The sequence below is a fragment of the Macaca fascicularis genome, chromosome 12 (genome assembly GCF_037993035.2).
Source record: "Macaca fascicularis isolate 582-1 chromosome 12, T2T-MFA8v1.1".
NCBI classification, from domain to species: Eukaryota; Metazoa; Chordata; class Mammalia; order Primates; family Cercopithecidae; genus Macaca; species Macaca fascicularis.
In genome coordinates, this window is record NC_088386.1 from 3,525,583 (window position 1) to 3,544,542 (window position 18,960).

Sequence of the window (18,960 nt, forward strand, 5' to 3'; positions counted from 1 at the left end):
ATATGGTGATTAAGACAACAGACTAGGGAGCGCTTTCTGAATGACCTTACTCCCTTTGACTGTTTTTGGTATGTGTGAGTCACTATGAACCTGTCAATGTTAAATATTCAAACTGGATTTTTTTTGTTGTCGTTTGTTTTTGTTTTGGAGACAGCGTCTCACTCTGTCACTCAGGCTGAATCACAACTTGATGCCCATCTATAGTCCCAGGTACTCAGGAGTCTGAGGTAGGAGGATACCTTGAACCCCAGAGGTCAAGGTTGCAATGGCGCGATCACAGCTCACTGCAACCTTAACCTCTGAGCTTCAAGCTATCCTCCCGCCTCAGCCTCCTGAGTACCTGGGACTGTAGGTGTATGCCAAGATGCCTGGTTAATTGTTTTATTTTTCGTAGAGACTGGGCCTTGCCATGTTGCTCAGGCTGGTCACAAATTTCTGGGCTCAAGCAGTCCTCCTGCCTCAGCTCCCAAAGTGCTAGGGCTGTGTGAGCCTCTGCTCCCAGCCTCAAAATGTTTTAGTCAAAGTCTCTTTCTTGGCCGGGCACGGTGGCTCACGCCTGTAATCCCAGCACTTTGGGAGGCCGAGACGGGCGGATCACGAGGTCAGGAGATCGAGACCATCCTGGCTAGCACGGTGAAACCCCATCTCTACTAAAAAATACAAAAAACTAGCCGGGAGAGGTGGCGGGCGCCTGTAGTCCCAGCTACTCGGGAGGCTGAGGCAGGAGAATGGCATAAACCTGGGAGGCGGAGCTTGCAGTGAGCTGAGATCCGGCCACTGTACTCCAGCCTGGGCGACAGAGCGAGACTCCGTCTCAAAAAAAAAAAAAGTCTCTTTCTTTTGCTCCCGGTGCCCCAAATTGGGCTAGTGAGAACCCCTTTGAACTGGCTCAGATGTCTTTTTTTTGAGACCCTCTCATCTGTTGCCCAGGCTGGAGTGCAGTGGCACAGTCTCAGTTCACTGTAACCTCTGCCTCCTGGGCTCTCAAGTGATCCTCCTGCTACGGCCTCCCAAGTAGCTGAGACTACAGGTGTGTGCTACCACGCCCAGCTAATTTTTATATTTTTAGTAGAGGTGGAATTTCGCCATGTTGCCCAGGTCAGTCTTGAACTCTTGGACTTAAGCAATCTGCCTGCCTTGGCCTCCCAAAGTACTGGGATTACAAGCATGAGCCACTGTACTGGGCCTGGCCCAAGTTTCCTTTTGATGACTCCCGTTAACCTTTGAGTACTTTATTCTTTTTGATACATGATGTATCAGGCTTTCTCCTGTTTTTTTTTTTTTTTTTTCAAGTTTTCAAATCAGCCATTTCTCCTTGGTTCTTTTTAGTGGAGAGCAGTATTTGTAACCCAAGTTCTGGGTCTTAAAAGTGTTCATTGTTTCTGGTGTGTCATTGCTTCTGGGCTCTTTCTGGCGACAGAGGTACTCAGTATAGTAAAGATAGTCATGTTTTCCTGCTGATATTTTCCTCTTTATTGGTTTATTTTATTTTATTTATTTTTTTGAGACAAACTCTTGCTCTGTCACCCAGGCTAGAGTGCAGTGGTACAATCTCAGCTCACTGCAACCTCTGCATCCCAGGTTCAAGCGGTTCTTCTCCCTCAGCCTCTGGAGTAGTTGGGACTATAGACATGTACCACTGTACCTGGTTAATTTTGTATTTTTAGTAGAGATGGGGTTTTAGCATGTTGGCCACGCTGGTCTCAAACTCGATCCACCTACCTCAGCCTCCCATAATGCTGGGATTACAGACCTGAGCGACCACATGTTTTAAAATCTTATGTTAATTAAACATTTTTGGCTGGGCACGTTGGTTCACACCTGTAATCCCAGCACCGCTGAGGCGGGTGGATCACGAGGTCAAGAGATCAAGACCATCTTGGCCAACATGGTGAAACCCTGTCTCTACTAAAAATAGAAAAATTAGCCAGGCGTGGTGGCACGCTCCTGTAGTCCCTGCTACTCGGGAGGCTGAGGCAGGAGAATTGCCTCTACCTGGGAGGCAGAGGTTGCAGTCAGTTGAGATAATGCCACTGCACTCCAACCTAGCAACAGAGTGAGACTCCGTCTCAAGAAAACAATTTTTTTTTTCACTCCTTCACTGGTAATGGACACATATTGGTATTTACAAATGAAATTTAACATTAGAGTTGTTTTTTGTTTTTTGGTTTTTGGGTTTTTTTTTGCTTTCTAAGGTTTTATACTCATTCATTACTTAATGATGGGGTTACAGTCTGAGAAATGAATGGGCAGTTTTGACATGCAAACATCGTAAGAGTATGCTTACACAAACTAGATGGTGTCGCCTGCTACACACCAAGGCTATGGTGCTCTAACTATTGCTCTTAGTTTGTAAACCTATACAGCCTGTGACTGTATTGAATACTGTAGGCAGTTGTAACACTATGGTATTTGTATATCTAAATACAGAAAAGGTACAGTAAAAATACAGTGGAAAAGATTTTAAAAAGGGGCACCTGTATCACTTGTCCATCTGACATAAATTAGCCTCTTACTTTTTGTAGATTACTACTAACAATAAGAATACTGAGTAACTAACTTCACGGTTCTTTTTGTCCTCCAGCTAGATCCCACTAACCAGAGTGGCAATGGGTTTGAATGTCACTTGAAGTGATTCTTTTTATTTTATTTTATTGGAGACAGAGTCTCACTCTGTCACCCAGGCTGGAGTGCAGTGGTGTGATCACAGCTCACTTTAGCCTTGGCTTAAGCGGTCCTCGGTGTGAGCTGCCGCCTGTGGCCTCCCCTCTGATTTGAATATCCAGCTTTGTTATGTTGTCAAATTTTCTTGCCAGTGTTGCCATTTCAGTAGCTTGCTACCAATTAATTTGGCATCCTCTGTTGATTTCCCTTCCAATCCTGAGGCAGTCATAACTGTAACATTTTATCATTTTAGGAATGTTCCTACATTTGCTAAGGAATGATGTAAAATTGGGGGGAAGGTCCTTGCTTCAAAAGTCATAGTTTAAGCTGCTGTTAATCAAAGTTGTCTCTGATATTTCTTCAGGAAATTTGTCAAAAACTTAGAGCGTGTAAATTTATAGTATATTTTCAGATCTATCCACAGTTAAGTGCAATTATTTTGTTTTTAATTTTTTATGTAGACAAGGTCTTACTCTGTGCCCCAGGCTGGAGTGCAGTGGCGCAGTCATCGCTCACTGTAACCTTGACTTCCTGGGCACAAGCTGTCCTCCAGCCTTGGCGCCCCCCGAAAGCACTGTGTCTACAGGTGTGAGCCACCACACCTGACCTGAAGTGCAGTTATTATGATGATATTAACTCAAGTCCGTTTTGGAGTGTTGATTAACTATATTAAGGATACTGAGAACAACTAAGGGTTAATTTCTTCAGTTTGTGGTACAAATTGATGGCTTTTAAAACGAGACAAACTCAGTGCGCCTTTTGCCTCATTGGTGTGATTAAAGACCAAGTATTGGTTTAACTCTGAACTTCATAGACCTATGAAAAAGTATGACTTGCAGGACTGTAACCTAGCAAAAGATCATAAATGACCTTTCCTGTCTGCATTGTGTCTTTATTATCTTTTCAGTAGGCCAACTTTGTCTATCCAGCACCCACCATCTGCAGCAATCAGTATTCAGCGTCCTGCCCAGTCACGAGATGTCACAACAAGAATCACACTACCATCTCACCCTGCATTAGGGACGCCAAAACAGCAGCTTCATACAATGGCTCAGGTAAAACCAAAGGTGGAGAACCACCTGTGTACTTGGTTGGGTAAAACCAAAAGTGGGCAAAGTGTGCTGAGGGCCTGGCAGTACTGAAGGCATTGATTGTGTTTACCTGGGATACAGTGGATAATGTTCTTATAACTGTGTTGTGGGGTTTCCCTCATAGAAAACGATCTTCAGTACTGGCACCCCAGTGGCTGCAGCCACAGTAGCACCTATTTTGGCAACCAACACCATTCCTTCAGCGACTACAGCCGGTAAGTCCATAACCCACTTCTTCCTTCTACCGGGGAAAGAGAAAGCAAGAGTGGTGGGTTAATTTTTCATTTCTCACCTTCAGTCAGAGAAAAACAATGGGCTAGAAAAATTATCTTAACTTTTTCCAAGAGTTTTCCCAGGTTTTTGAGAATCTGTAATGTGTGCAGAGAAGTTCTTGTTAAAGAATTTCCTTTTTTCCCCTATTTCAGGATCTGTGTCCCACACGCAGGCTCCCACCAGTACCATTGTTACCATGACGGTGCCCTCCCATTCCTCCCATGCTACTGCTGTGACCACCTCGAACATCCCCGTCGGTAAGTGGCATGCTGCCTTCGACAGAAGCTCACACGGAGTGCTGTAGCCCCTCTGACTAGGCCTTCATGGTGATGGCTAGTATTGATTTTTACAATTGTTGATTTCCTTTTTTTTTTTTCCTTGAGTCTCACTCTGTTGTCCAAGCTGGAGTGCAGTGGCGCGATCTCAGCTCACTGCAACCGCCACCTCCCGGATTCAAGCAATTCTCCTGCCTCAGCCTCCCAAGTAGCTGGGACTACAGGCATGTGCCACCATATCTGGCTAATTTTTTTGTATTTTTAGTAGAGACAGGGTTTCGCTATGTTGGCCAGATTGGTCTTGACCTCGTGATCCACCTGCCTCGGCCTCCCAGAGTACTGGGATTACAGGCATGAGCCACTGTGCCCGGCCCAGTTGTTGATTTTCAAAGCAACACTGAATATGACTTGTAACATTATGTATCATGCAGACTTGGCATTGATGGTAGGGGAAAAAGAGTATAATAGTTCTTGAGTACTCAAACTTTAGTTTTGACTTGCTTTCTTATCAAACTGTACCTTTTATAAAAATAAGCAATACTGACATAGACAAAAACAACAGGAAAAGCAAAGATCTGGAATGAGGAAAACTTGTAGACTTTGACAGATTGTTCAGGGAAAGTTCTCAGTGACACAACAGTGGGAAGAACACCAAAGCTCAGGTGTGTTCCCCAGGTTTTCATCTGAGTGCTGCCCTGCCACATCACGCCCATCCTAGAATTTCTTCTAGGCTTTCTTTATTCTTTTTCTAAGTATATGTATACTTTGAATTGTTAAAAAAATCCCTGGAAAGTTTCTAGCAGTCCAACTTCAGTCATCAAGATCAGGGGTTTGCACACTTTCTATAAACATTTTAGGCTTTGCAGGCCACATAGGTGTGTGTCGCCAGTGCTCAACTCTGTGTCGTGAAAGTAGCCGTGGACAGTATGTAAACCGACCGTGCGCCGAGGAGACTCTGCTTATGGATGTAGAAATTTGATTTCTTTCTTTTTTGTGTGTTTTTTTTTTGAGACGGAGTCTCGCTCTGTCGCCCAGGCTGGAGTGCGGTGGCTGGATCTCGGCTCACTGCAAGCTCCGCCTCCCGGGTTGACGCCATTCTCCTGCCTCAGCCTCCCGAATAGCTGGGACTACAGGCGCCTGCCACCGCACCCGGCTAATTTTTTGTATTTTTAGTAGAGACCGGGTTTCACCGTGTTAGCCAGGATGGTCTTGATCTCCTGACCTTGTGATCCGCCTGCCTCGGCCTCCCAAAGTGCTGGGATTACAGGCTTAAACCACCGCGCCCAGCCTTTTTTTTTTTTTTTTTTTTTTTTTTAAGAGATAAGGTCTTACTGTCATCCAGGCTTGAGTACAGTGGCATAGTCATAGCTCACTGTAGCTGGGGCTCAAGCTAACCCCCAACGGCAGCTCCCCATTAGCTGGGACTACAGGTACCTGCCACCATACTCGGCTAATTATTTTGTTTGTTTTTTTGAGATGGAGTCTCATTCTGTCGCCCAGGTTGGAGTGTAGTGGCATGATCTCCACTTACGGCAACCGCCGCCTCCCGGGTTCAAGCAATTCTCCTGTCTCAGCCTCCTGAGTAGCTGGGATTACAGGCGTGTGCCACCACGCCTGGCTAATTTTTGTATTTTCAGTAGAGACGGGGCTTCACCATATTGGTCAGGCTGGTCTTGAACTCCTGACCTCATGATCTGCCTGTCTCGGCCTCCCAAAATTCTGGGATGACAGGTGTGAGCCACCATGCCTGGGCTCTGGCTAATTTTTAAAAATTTTTTGTAGACTGGGAGCAGTGGCTCACACCTGTCATCCCAGCACTTTGGGAGGCTGAGGCAGGGGGATCACTTGAGGTCAGGAGTTCGAGACCAGTCTGACCAACATGGTGAAACCCCATCTCTACTAAAAAAAAATACAAAAAAAAAATTGGCTGGGTGTGGTGGCACATGCCTCTGTATTCCCAGCTACTCGGGAGGCTGAGGCAGGAGAATTGCTTGAACCTGGGAGGTGGAGGTCGCAGTGAGCTGAAATTGTGCCACTGCGCTCCAATCTGGGTGACAGAGCACAAGACTCCGTCTCAAAAAAAAAATTTTTTTTTTTTTTTTTTTTTTTTGTGGAAACAAGGTCTTGTTGTGTTACCCAAGCTGCTCTCAAACTGCTGGCGTCAGGGAGTCCTTCCACCCTCAGCCTCTCAGAGTGCTGAGATTATAGGTGTGAGACACTGATCCTGGCCTGAGTTTCATATCGTTTTCATGAGTCACAAAATATTCTTTTGATCCTTTTGCCCTCATCCATTTAAAAGTGTTAACTCATTCTTAGCTCATGAGACAGCAGGCTGGATTGGCCTGTAAACCATAGGTTGCCAACACCTATGCAGGGGACTGATATCTTACTGCCATAGCATCCGAAGCAGGGACTGTGGCCTCTGAGGCAGAACACAGCTTTCATTAGCCTGCCAGCTACAGGCTTTATTAATAGTTTCTAGTTTTGTCTCTGCCTTGCTTTTATAGTGAAGAGCATATCATCTTATTGTTCTCTTAAGATACATACAGGACAGCTGCCATAGCATCCACTTAGAGCTAAGACTGCTTTTTGTGAAGAGGACACCCTGACATACTGGTGACTGGACATAAAAGTGTGGGTTCCAGCCTCTCTGAGCAAACTTTGAAGCCCATTTTCTGGAATAATGGTAGTACCCAGGAAGTCCCTACTCCTGTTGTAGGGTGACCGGCCTATACCAGCCCTTAAATGGGTGCTCAGCCCCACAGAAGTCCCTTAGCACAGAGGGTGCTGCTACTGGGTCTTTTCTGCATCGCTCCTCACTATGACTTGCCATTGGAGAGACCAAATTTTTTCCATAACCTTCTGAATTTAGTTCCTATTTGTCAAAAGAAGTTTGTTTTGTTTGTATCTGTTTAGCATTAACACACTTGTTGAAAAAGGTAGTAAATTGTCCATATTGCCATTTCAGCCCATTTCCTTCCTCTGCCTGCGTCGTCAGCTCTGCTGAGTGCTATCATGGCAAGCCAAGCCCTGAGACACTTAATATTTATCAAGTCAGGAGCCTCACTCGGGTATTTGAATCTATGATCGAAAGACCGATAAGGAGGGGCCGTTGTGGCCCAGAGGGACTGTCTAGTTTCCTCCTGACCCTCCACCTTGAAGAATTTTTTAGAGATTGGTTCTTGTGAATGTCCCTCTGTCTTCCTAAGAGATCCCACTGTGGAAGCAGACTCACTAAAAAGTACCAGGAGACATAGATACACGTGTTCCTACGTTCCATGGGGTTTACGGTCATTTTGTTTTTCTCTTTTATGCTAACCCCAATATTTCTGTATTATAATAGGATCTCTCCAGGAAAGGTAGCTCAGTTGAGAAGGGAAACCTGATAAAACCCTAGACCATTGATTTTGCAGTCGAGAAGTAGAACATACATATTAAAATCACCTAAGTGACTTTTTCCAAGTGAGCTTGCCCTCTCCAGGTGATATTAAATACAAATTCAGCTATTCTTACTAGGAATATGTTGGCTCAGAAAAAAAGCCTGCTAAATCACAAGTATAAGGTTTTTGCCTCTATTCCAATAGAATACCATTCTTATTTTCTCCATGTTCTGGTCAACATATGATCATGTTCTCAGAATTATAGAAAGTGAAATCTGGTGATCACATTATTCAGAAAATAGGGATAAGTTTTGGAGATAACGTTATGACAGACTTACTGTTTTCTGTACTATATAGTTCCTTGGTTTTTATGTAATTATTGAGAATGTGTGGCTTTTTTTTTTTTTTTTTTTGAGATGGAGTATCACTCTGTCGTGCAGGCTGGAGTGCAGTGGCATGATCTCAGCTCACTGCAACCTCCCAGGTTCAAGTGATTCTCCTGCCTCAGCCTTCTGAGTATCTGGGATCACAGGCACGCACCACCACGCCTGGCTGATTTTTGTCTTTTTAGTAGAAACAGGGTTTCACCATGTTGGCCAGGCTGGTCTCAAACTCCTGACCTCAGTTGATCTGCCCGCCTTGGCCTCCCAAAGTGTTGGGATTACAGGCTTGAGCCACTGCACCCAGCCTGTATGGCTTTTTAAATTAGAAAACAAGTAAAGATGTAAATGAATGGCTGAGTGGTGAGGTGTGTCTGGTTACCAACCACTGGTTAGCTGCTCTGTCACATGGCAGCTTCATTCCTACTGGAAGCATCATTTTCTCCTACCTTTCATGGGGCTCAGTGATAAAACAAGGCTTAGTTGCCCCCTCCTCACCATCCCCACTGCTTACCTCCCTGATGGATAACCCTGTCATGCCAGCTTCTCTTTGCGTTGGCCAATAGATGTAATCTTGAGTGGTCAGATGGGCATTCCTGCTATCACCCTGCAAAAACTTCTCCATCTGCCTCCCGTGGGAGCTGGCTGGCATCGCAGTGGGTCTTTGTAGCTTGGCGTTGTTGTTAAATGCTCTGCATTTAGGGTAATGCGTTGGCATCCTCCTAGTCTAGTCTCTTTGTTAATGTGCCTGTCCCTGGTGTAACTTGGGTTTTTACACAGATAGAAGCTGGCCCTCTGTGTCTCTGAGATGGATCACGGCTTTTCTTTCTGAACGCCCAGGCACACTGTTAATAGATAGGGCTATAAAGAATAGTGCCAAGTATGTTCTAGTTCAGCTGCACCTTCCAAACAAAATTGGATGCAAGTTTTAAAGGAGTACACATTTGGAGCCTCAGATTGAATTTGAAAACTCTGTGGTCATTGATTTTGATTTTGCTCTAAAGTTTTATATAAAATTGTAGGACATTCAAAGGACCTTAGAAATTATTAAGTGATCCAAAGAAGGGATCCTTATAGGTAAAGAAATAGACTTGGGAATTAAAGTGGTCTTCTCATTGCTAATTAGCTACATTTTATAATTATCTATGGACCCAGAGTGGAATCTAAGGGTGGTTGTTTTTTTTTCCATTTTTTAATCCAAAATTGTGTGTGTTCATTTATTTATTTATTTTGAGACGGGGTCTCAGTCTGTGAGTGAGGCTGGAGTATAGTGGTGCAGTCATGGCTCACTGTAGCCTTGAACTCCTGAACTCAAGTTATCCTCCACCCTCAGCCTCCCACAGTGCTGAGATGACAGATGTGAGCCACCGTGCCTGGCCTGTTTACTTTTTAAGCAGTTTAATCCTTTCAAAAACAGGTCCAGGTTGAGAGAAAAGAGCCCGGTCACTTCTGTCTTTGTTTAAGTATTAATGTTGAACCCTGCTTTAATAACAGTAGGAATATATCAGTGAATGTAGAATTGAAATAATTCTGTTGAACTTTGTACTTATTTTTCATTTTTTATTTTGATTAAAAGTCCAGGCTTTAATTGTTTGCTTTCCTAAGATTGCTGCTAGCCAAGAATGTTTTGGCATGCCAAAAAAAAGTGTAGCGTGGTCATGGAATTGGCGTTTACTGTTTGCAGCCAAGGTGGTGCCCCAGCAGATCACACACACTTCTCCTCGGATCCAGCCAGACTACCCTGCTGAGAGGAGCAGCCTGATTCCCATCTCCGGACATCGGGCCTCTCCCAATCCTGTGGCCATGGAAACCCGAAGCGACAACAGGTAGGAGGCCACGTGTCAGCTATTCTGCCTCACTGTGTCACTAATTGTTCTGCTTTATCAGCATAAAACAAAATGTCCCACAAATACGGCCTGTATGTATTACTCATGCTTTCAGATTTTCCCCCGAAAGTAACTCTTCGTATAATTCCTTTTTTATGTGCGATGTTTTTCAAGCCAGTCTCCTTTTGACGGATGTTTTCCTAGTATCCATTTTTTTTGGTTTTGTGTGTTTAATATTTTTTGGCTATTTTGAGAGTAAGGGTTGTAGCATTATGACCGTTTATCCATAAGTACCTGTATTTGTAGCACAGAAGAGTAAAGACGTTCTGTGACGTCACCGCGGTACAGCTATCTGAACGGACGCCGAGCTCTCCCTTCTCTTTGACTCATGGGTGTTTTTGAAGAGTGGGGAGAAGCCGGTTGTTTTGGGGAATTTGATACTGTCACATTGTTTCCTCACGGTTACATTCAGGTTATACCAGGTAAGCAGTGTGTCCTTCCCATTGCATCAGAGAGCTCCTGCGGTCTGTTTTCCCCGTATTGGTCATGTTAACATTCATTACTTAGTGAAGGTGATGTTTGCCAGTTTTTTTCTACTGGAAAGGCATGTTTTTCTCCTTCGTAAACAAGTAATCTATCTGGAAATATCTGAGTGTAATTATCCTGTTCTCCAGTAAACATTCATTCAATAGTTGTAGATCTATTATTAATTCCTGGCTGAATCCATTACTAATATGATAGTTGCAAAATAGTGAGTTTTTCTAACGCGTTGTCTATATACATTAGCTGGCATTCTGATGTAAAGAGACTTTCTCTTACCCACCCCCATTTATTTTTTATGTTGAGCATTTTACTGTTTTTTAATCGGCTCAGGCTTGTAGATTTGCTTTTATTCATTAGAATCTATTGCTGTCATCTATTTTGGTGCTCAGATGATCTCATTTGGTCCTTGGGGGTTCTTTCTACTTCTCTGGATTTCGCCACGTCCCCTCTGTTCTAGCCTTTCCTTCTTTTCCATGATGAGATATTCTAGAGTCCTATTGAACTTTATCTGTCTGGCTCTGAAATCTGCTGTTTCTCCAAGGAGCCCTTTGTCATTTACAAACCAAGATCTGGGCATTAGCCCTGCTTGTTGCTGTGGGTTGTCATTCTTCCAGGCCCTTTGAGCAGGCAGAGGTAGGAGGTATATAGTATTTTAAGAACATTTGAGTTCATACCGATACCTCTACTTCAACCCCATCGCTTCCCCCATTCCATGTCTGTACCTGCCTCTCCCATAAAGTACCCTATACAGTGTACACAAAGTCATTTCAAAAGCAGATGATTGTTAAGTGTTCTAATTTGATCATTTGTGTCTAGGAGTGCTTACAGATTTTGATGCATTGATATGTCCATCCACCTTGTTGAATACTCCTTTTAGCTCTCAATGTTTATAGATTATCTAAATAATTCTGTAAATTAGCTCTAAATGTTTATAGATTTATAAATTTCCTATGTATATGTTTATTTTGCCCACAAATAAGGACAGTTTGAGGGGAAAGCAAGAGGGTCTTACCATTTTCATTTGTTTTTTTGTTTTGTTTTTGAGACAGGGTCTTGCTCTGTTGCCCAGGCTGGAGTGCAGTGGCACCATCATAGCCCACTGCAGCCTTGACTTCTGGGCTCAAATGATCCTCCCACCTCAGCCTCCCAAGTAGCTGGGACTACAGGCACATGCCATCATGCCTGGCTAAGTTTTTTTATTTTTTGTAGAGATGAGGCCTCACACTGTTGCCCAGGCTGTAGTGCAGCGGTGCGGTCTCGGCTCACTGCAATCCCTACCTCCTAGGTTCAAGTGATTCTCGTGCCTCAGCCTCCTGAGTAACTGGGATTATAGGCCTGCACCAGCACACCTGGCTAGTTTTTGTATTTTTAGTAGAAGACGGAGTTTCGCCATGTTGGCCAGGCTGGTCTTGAACTTTAACCTCAAGTAATCTGCCTGCCTCAGCCTCCCAGAGTGCTCAGGCTGGTCTCGAACTCCTGAGCTCAAGTGACTCACCTGCCTCAGTCTCCCAAAGTGCTGGGATAGCAGGCATGAGCCACTGTGCCTGGCCTACTTCTATTTTCTTAGGCATTTATATCATGAATAACTATTGACTGCTCTCGAATATTTTTATCTTTTATGTTTTAAATTATTGTTCTCTTTTAATTTTTAAAATTTATCTAAAACATGAATAGACATTCTGATGTTGAAGCATTTCTCTCCCTGTGATAAACTTTATTCGATTATGATGTATTTAACTTTATATGGTACTTAATTCAATTTTATGTAGGATTTTTTGTTGTTGTAGTGAGTTAGATTTGTTTATAATCTTTATTTTGTCTTATTCTCCTGTTCCAATATTAGTATCAAGGCTATATTAAGCTTAAAAAATAAACTAGGAGCCAGGTACAGTGACACATGTCTGTAGTCCCAGAATTCAGGCAGCTGAGGCAGGAGGCTTGATTGGACCTAGGAGTTCAAGGTTGTAGTGTGCCATGATTGTGCTGTTGAATAACCACTACGCTCCAGCCTGGGCAACATAGCAAGACCCTGTCTCTGAAAACATAAAAATAAGTTGGATCTCATTTCTTCTTTCCATTGTTTCTGAAGCAGTTCAGATGAAATTGGGATTATTTATGTATTTTTAGCGAAATTGGCCAGTAAAACCAATTTGAGTTGAGTGTATGTAGTTCATGAGGAGTTGAGCAGGGAAGATTCGATTACTGAGTTTTTGTGAATTGGTTTTCAGACTTTCAAAAATCACCCATAGAATATTATCTGTGTTTTTTACATTTATTAATATAGGTATTTATAGTATCCACTTTGTTTTTGTTTTTTTAATTTTGCATTCTTGGTGTGTGTCCTGTGATGTAAGAGTTTGTTTGGGACACAAAAATTTGAGCAAAGCTCATTTGGCAGTTCTGATACAAAGAGGAGCTGGGGGATAGGATCTTTTGAAAGTGAAGAAGAAAATGACTATTTTGTTTGCTATCATCTGTTCTGTCTCTAGACCGTCTGTTCCTGTTCAGTTCCAATATTTTTTGCCAACTTACCCCCCTTCTGCATACCCACTGGCGGCACATACCTACACCCCAATCACCAGTTCCGTGTCCACTATTCGACAGTATCCAGGTACGAATCCTGCTTTTTAGATGACTTTTCACAGTTTCATTTTTGCCAGCAATAACCTAGAAATTGATTAGGGGTTATTTCTAGTATGAGATTAATTATTTCAGCTTCTGTTTTCAGATTCAGATAAAATGTGAAGCTTGAAGGTCTTAAATAATCGTCTTTGTGATCTATAAAAGGTTGTTACTCGTTAGTGATATTTGCATAGTATTATGCCACCCTGAGGATAATCATGTTAGCAATTTTTGTTTCTCCTTAAAATGACAGTAGTTACAATGAATAGAGCTGCACTTTTATAGGGTTTCCATTGTTTTATGCAAATATTAGTTGTAGTTTTAAAAAATGTATAAAGGTTTGTTTATAATAACGTTTACTTTAGGTTCCATGGTACTTGTGCAGGTTTGTTATATAGATAAACTACATGTCACAGGGATTTGGTGTACCAGTTATATGTTTTTTAGTTCAGTTATGCTCTCCTCTCATGACATGTAAATAGTGTTCTTTTTGCTAATCCAGGAAAAACAATCCTTAAATGTTAGAGTCTGTGTAATCTTTTCCTGTGGGACCCTCAGGTCACTCTGGGCGCCAGAAAGCCTTATTTCCAGCCAGGTGCATTGGCTCATGCCTGTAATCCCAGCACTTTGGGAGGCCAAGGCAGGCAGATCACTTGAGGTCAGGAGTTCAAGACTAGCCTGGCCAACACGGAGAAACCCCATCTCTACTAAAAATACAAAATTAGCCAGGCGTGGTGGCACATGCCTGTAATCCCAGCTACTCGGGAGGCTAAAGCAGGAAAGTCGCTTGAACTTGGGAGGCAGAGGCTACAGTGAGCCACAATTGTGCCACTGCACTCCAGTCTGGGTGACAGAGTGAGACTTTCTCCAAAAAAAGAAAGCCTTATTGCCTGGGGCCGGGCACTGTGGCTGATTGATACCTGTAATCTCAGCACTTTGGGTGGCCATGGTAGGCAGAACACTTGAGCCCAGAAGTTTGAGACCAGCCTGGTCAATATAGGGAGACCCCATCTCTACAAAAAATTTAAAAATTCGGCGGGCATGGTGGTGCATGCCTCTAGTCCCAACTACTGAGGAGGCTGAGGTGGGAGGATTGCCCGAGCCTAGGAGGTTGAAGCTGCAGTGAGCCATGATGGCGCCACTGCACTCCAGGCCAGGTAACAAAGTGAGAGCCGTTTCAGAAAACAGAGAGAAAAAGACAAAAGAAAGTGTTATTGTTGCCTGGATTGTGGACCTTGCCCTCCTGCCACACGGTGCTGTATGGCCGCCAGCGGCATGTGTGGCCACAGAGCACTTGAAGTAGGTTAGTACATGAAAAACTCGATTGTTAATTTTGTTTAATTTTGAGAAATTTCAAGTATGTTTGGAACAACTTAGCAATGCAAAACTACTTTTTCAGTTGTAGGCTTTATGAAATCAAAATACAGATTAAGCACATCTGATAAAAATTCATGAGATGTACTCGAAGAGCAAAATATACCCTAGATTTTGAAGACATAGTATAGAAAAGAGAATGTGAAATATCTTGTTAAGAATTTTTAGGCCAGGCGCAGTGGCTCACGCCTGTAATCCTAGCACTTTGGGAGGCTGAGGAGGAAGGATCGCTTGAGACCAGGAGTTTGAGATCAAGCTAGATGAGACCTAGCCTCTACCAAAAATACAAAACTTAGCCAGGCATGGTGGTGCGTGCCTGTAGTCCCAGCTGCTTGGGAGGCTGAGGCAGGAGGATTGCTTGACCCCAAGAGGTTGAGGATGCAGTGAGCCATGTTGTTTGCGCCGCTGCACTCAAGTCTAGGTAAGAAAGCGAGACCCTTGTCTCAAAAAAAAAAAAAAGTTTATTAATAACATATTGAAATGGTAATATTTTGAATATATTGGGTTAAATAAAATATATGATCAAAATTAATTTGGCCTGTTTATTTATTTGTTTTTTTTGAGACGGAGTTTCACTCTGTTGCCCAGGCTGGAGTGCAGTGTCGTGATCTCGGCTCACTGCAGCTTCCGCCTCCAAGCTTCAAGCGACTCTCCTGCTTCACTGTCCCCAGTGGATGGTATTACAGGCATGCGCGACCACACCCAGCTAATTTTTGTATTTTTAGTAGGGATGGGGTTTCACCCTGTTGACCAGGCTGGTTTTAAACTCCTTCTCTCAAATGATCGCCCGCCTCGGCCTCCCAAAGTGGTGGGATTACCGGCGTGAGCCACCGCACCTGGCCTGTTTCAAACTTTTTTTTTTTCTTCTTTGAGACAGTCTTTCTCTGTCACTCAGGCTGGGGTGCAGTGGTGCAATAACACCTCACTGCCTGCTCAGATTCCTGAGTTCAAGGGAATCCTCCCATCTCAACCTGACATACCTCGTGCCTGTAATCCCAGCACTTTGGGAGGCCGAGGTGGGCCAAGCTGGAACCACAGGCCTGTGTTATGATGCCAAGCTAATTCTTTAATTTTTCATAGAAATGGGGTCTTGCTATGTTGCACAGGCTGGTCTCCAACTCCTGGGTTCAAACATTCCTCATATCTTAGTCTCCCAAAATGTTGGGATCAAAGGCAGAAATCACCACACCGGGCTCTTCTTACTTTTTTTTTGTAGCCACTGGAAAATTTAAAGTTGCGTGAGTGACCCAATATGCCATTGAACAGTGCTGGTCTAAAATTTCAAACATTGTAAGATACTTGTTTATTTAGGGAAAAGGTAGCTTATAAGTGTAAGATATTTAAATGGCTTTGAAAACAAGTTCCTACGTCTCTGGATTGTTTTGATGACTAAGGAAAAAGTCCTCTGTGTTTATTTTCTTTCCACAGATAGTGAGAAATTCCTCCTTTTTTTGTTGCTTTCTGTGAATGCTCTTGTTTTCTTTTTTTTTTTTTTTTTTTTTTTTTTTTTTTTTTAAATATACACAGTAGATGGGGTGTGTGCCTTGTAGGACACAGGACACTTGCTCGTTCTCTCTTTCTGGTGGATACATGCCATTTGAAATTCATAACTGCCATATTTCAAAACTGCCTGTGCTAGTGGCCCTATCAAGTAAAGCAGAGGTTCTTGACCTGGGACCCCTGGGTGTTTTTCTGACGTTTTATATTAATTATTTAACACAGTTGCCTGACTAATATTTGCAATTGAATAGCTGATTGCCTTTTTTTTTTTTTTTTTTTTTTTTTTTTTTTGAGACGGAGTCTCGCTCTGCCGCCCAGGCTGGAGTGCAGTGGCCGGATCTCAGCTCACTGCAAGCTCCGCCTCCCGGGTTCACGCCATTCTCCTGCCTCAGCCTCCCGAGTAGTTGGGACTACAGGTGCCTGCCACCGCGCCCGGCTAGTTTTTTGTATTTTTTAGTAGAGACGGGGTTTCACTGTGTTAGCCAGGATGGTCTCGATCTCCTGACCTCGTGATCCGCCCGTCTCGGCCTCCCAAAGTGCTGGGATTGCAGGCTTGAGCCACCGCGCCCGGCCGCTGATTGCCTTTTTTCTGGTTTTTATCATGTTTCTAGTAATCTGTAGAAAGACAACATCATATTGGTAGGAAGTGAAAGGAAATAACAATCCCAAGTATATGAAGGTTCAAGTAACAGTGTTTATTTTTTTTTTTCAAACCGTGAATTTAGATCTTATACAATGGAAGAAATCCGTGTTTATTTTAGTGTTTTTCTCTTTATGTGGAGTGTGTGGAATGAAGCTAACCTTCTTGTAGTTACCTTTTACATCATTTTTAGTTTCAGCTCAGGCTCCAAACTCTGCCATCACAGCTCAGACTGGTGTGGGGGTAGCGTCTACCGTCCACCTAAACCCCATGCAGTTGATGACAGTGGATGCATCACATGCTCGACATATTCAAGGGATCCAGCCAGCCCCCATCAGTACCCAGGGCATCCAGCCGGCCCCCATCGGGACCCCAGGGATACAGCCCGCACCACTTGGCACACAGGGAATTCACTCAGCAACCCCAATCAACACACAAGGGCTTCAGCCTGCACCAATTGGTACTCAGCAGCCTCAGCCTGAAGGAAAGACTTCAGGTAATTTTAAATTTTTGCATAGAAGGTGGTTTGGAGAAAAGAAATACATTTGGGTTTAAATCCTTTCTCTGCCACTGGCTTTGTCGTCTTATAATTTCTCTAGGCCTTCGTTTCTTTGTATTAATAATGAGTTGCTTAGAACTTATAATTTCAGGGTCATTGTAAACGTTAGAAATAATATACCTCACTCCTGTAATCCCAGCACTTTGGGAGGCCGAGGTGGGTGAATCATGAGGTCGGAGATCGAGACCATCCTGGCTAACATGGTGAAACCCCGTCGCTACTAAAAATACAAAAAAATTAGCCAGGTGTGGTGGCGGGCACCTGTAGTCCCAGCTACTCGGGAGGCTGAGGCAGGAGAATGGCGTGAACCCGGGAGGCGGAGTGAGCTGAGATCGCACTGCTGCACTCCAGCCTGGGCAACAGTGAAACTCTGTCTCCAAAAAAAAAAAAAAAGAAATAATAAACATCAGCAGCCCTAGTATTCATTTGCACATAATGAGAAGTGTTATCTTTTTTAAAAGCTCCTAGTTGTGGGGAAAAATTCACCTTATAAGTAGTGTTCTCATTGAAGATTTTCTTCAGAGTTGTACATAAAGCTGTAAAATCTTATGCTGATGTTAGCTAATATTATGAATGCTTAAAAAGAAATACTAGTGGAATAGCATTTTGAAAAGTGGAATAAAGGCCGGGCGCGGTGGCTCAAGCCTGTAATCCCAGCACTTTGGGAGGCCGAGGCGGGCGGATCACAAGGTCAGGAGATCGAGACCACAGTGAAACCCCGTCTCTACTAAAAATACAAAAAATTAGCCGGGCGCGGTGGTGGGTGCCTGTAGTCCCAGCTACTCAGGAGGCTGAGGCAGGAGAATGGCGGGAACCCAGGAGGCGGAGCTTGCAGTGAGCCGAGATCGCGCCACTGCACTCCAGCCTGGGCAACAGCGTGAGACTCCGTCTCAAAAAAAAAAAAAAAAAAAAAAGAAAAGTGGAATAAGTCACTGTAATTAGATCTTTTTGAGACAGAAACAGAGTCTCACTCTGTCACCCAGGCTAGAGTGCAGTGGTGTGTGATCTTGGCTCAGCATAGCCTCAATCTCCTGGACTCGAGTGATCCTCCCACCTCAGCCGCCTGAGTAACTAGGACTATAGGTGCCACCACGCCCGGCTAATTTTTGTATTTTTAATAGAGACAGAGTTTTGCCATGTTGCCCAGGCTGGTCTCAAATTCCTGGGCTCAAGCAGTCTACTCACCTTGGCCTCCCAAAGTGCTGGGATTACAAGCATGAGTCATTACACCAGCCGGGTTGTTATTTTTTTTCCGGCTGAATTTAAGATTCCATGTACTTGAATTATTATTAATTAGCCATTTCTCTGATGTAGTTTAAAAAAGCAAAATGGCTGTTTCTCAGCCAACGTGCTGATTTATTTTTTTTAAGGCCGGGTCTCACTCACTCTGTTGCCCAGCTGGAGTACAATGGTACAATCGTGGCTCACTGTAGCCTTGACCTTCTGGGCTCAAGCAGTCCTTACGCCTCAGACGCCCATGTAGCAAGAACTACAAGTGCATGCCACCACACCCGGCTAATTATTTTTGATTTTTTGTAGAAACGGGATTTTGCTCATTTCCCAGGCTGGTCTCAAACTCCAGAGTTCAAGCTATCCTTCAGCCTTGTCCTCCCAAAGTGCTTGCGGTTACAGGCATGAGCCACTGCGCCTGGCTGGAGCTATGCGTTTAATTGTTCTGCAGACAGTTCAACTATTTAAGCAAAGTCTCTCCGATTTTTTATTACTAAACTAACTGTCTGTGAGAGAGATGCAATTTACCCATAGTGACCCACCTGGTAGGATGGTGTACTACATCTTTAAGGGCACCTGCCAGAAAATGCATGGTATTAAGTT

At 43.7% G+C, this 18,960-nt stretch overlaps 1 protein-coding gene across 26 annotated transcripts in view; it reads left to right on the forward strand.

The window, feature by feature from the left end:
* Window positions 1-18,960, forward strand: part of SAP130 (Sin3A associated protein 130) — an 88,456-nt gene that overhangs the window by 25,561 nt on the left and 43,935 nt on the right. For 13 of the 26 annotated variants that reach the window (XR_012421013.1, XM_005572837.4, XM_045366865.2 and 10 more), the window contains exons 8-13: window positions 3,572-3,719; window positions 3,880-3,970; window positions 4,181-4,285; window positions 9,748-9,889; window positions 12,922-13,043; window positions 16,762-17,064. Coding sequence is in view for 23 of the 26 variants with exons in the window: in XM_005572837.4 (XP_005572894.1) it covers window positions 3,572-3,719; window positions 3,880-3,970; window positions 4,181-4,285; window positions 9,748-9,889; window positions 12,922-13,043; window positions 16,762-17,064 (911 nt within the window). In the remaining 3 variants the exon portion in view is untranslated. The remainder of the gene's footprint in view (window positions 1-3,571; window positions 3,720-3,879; window positions 3,971-4,180; window positions 4,286-9,747; window positions 9,890-12,921; window positions 13,044-16,761; window positions 17,065-18,960) is intronic. The other 13 variants (XR_012421014.1, XR_012421015.1, XM_015431936.3 and 10 more) reach the window with 1 other exon arrangement.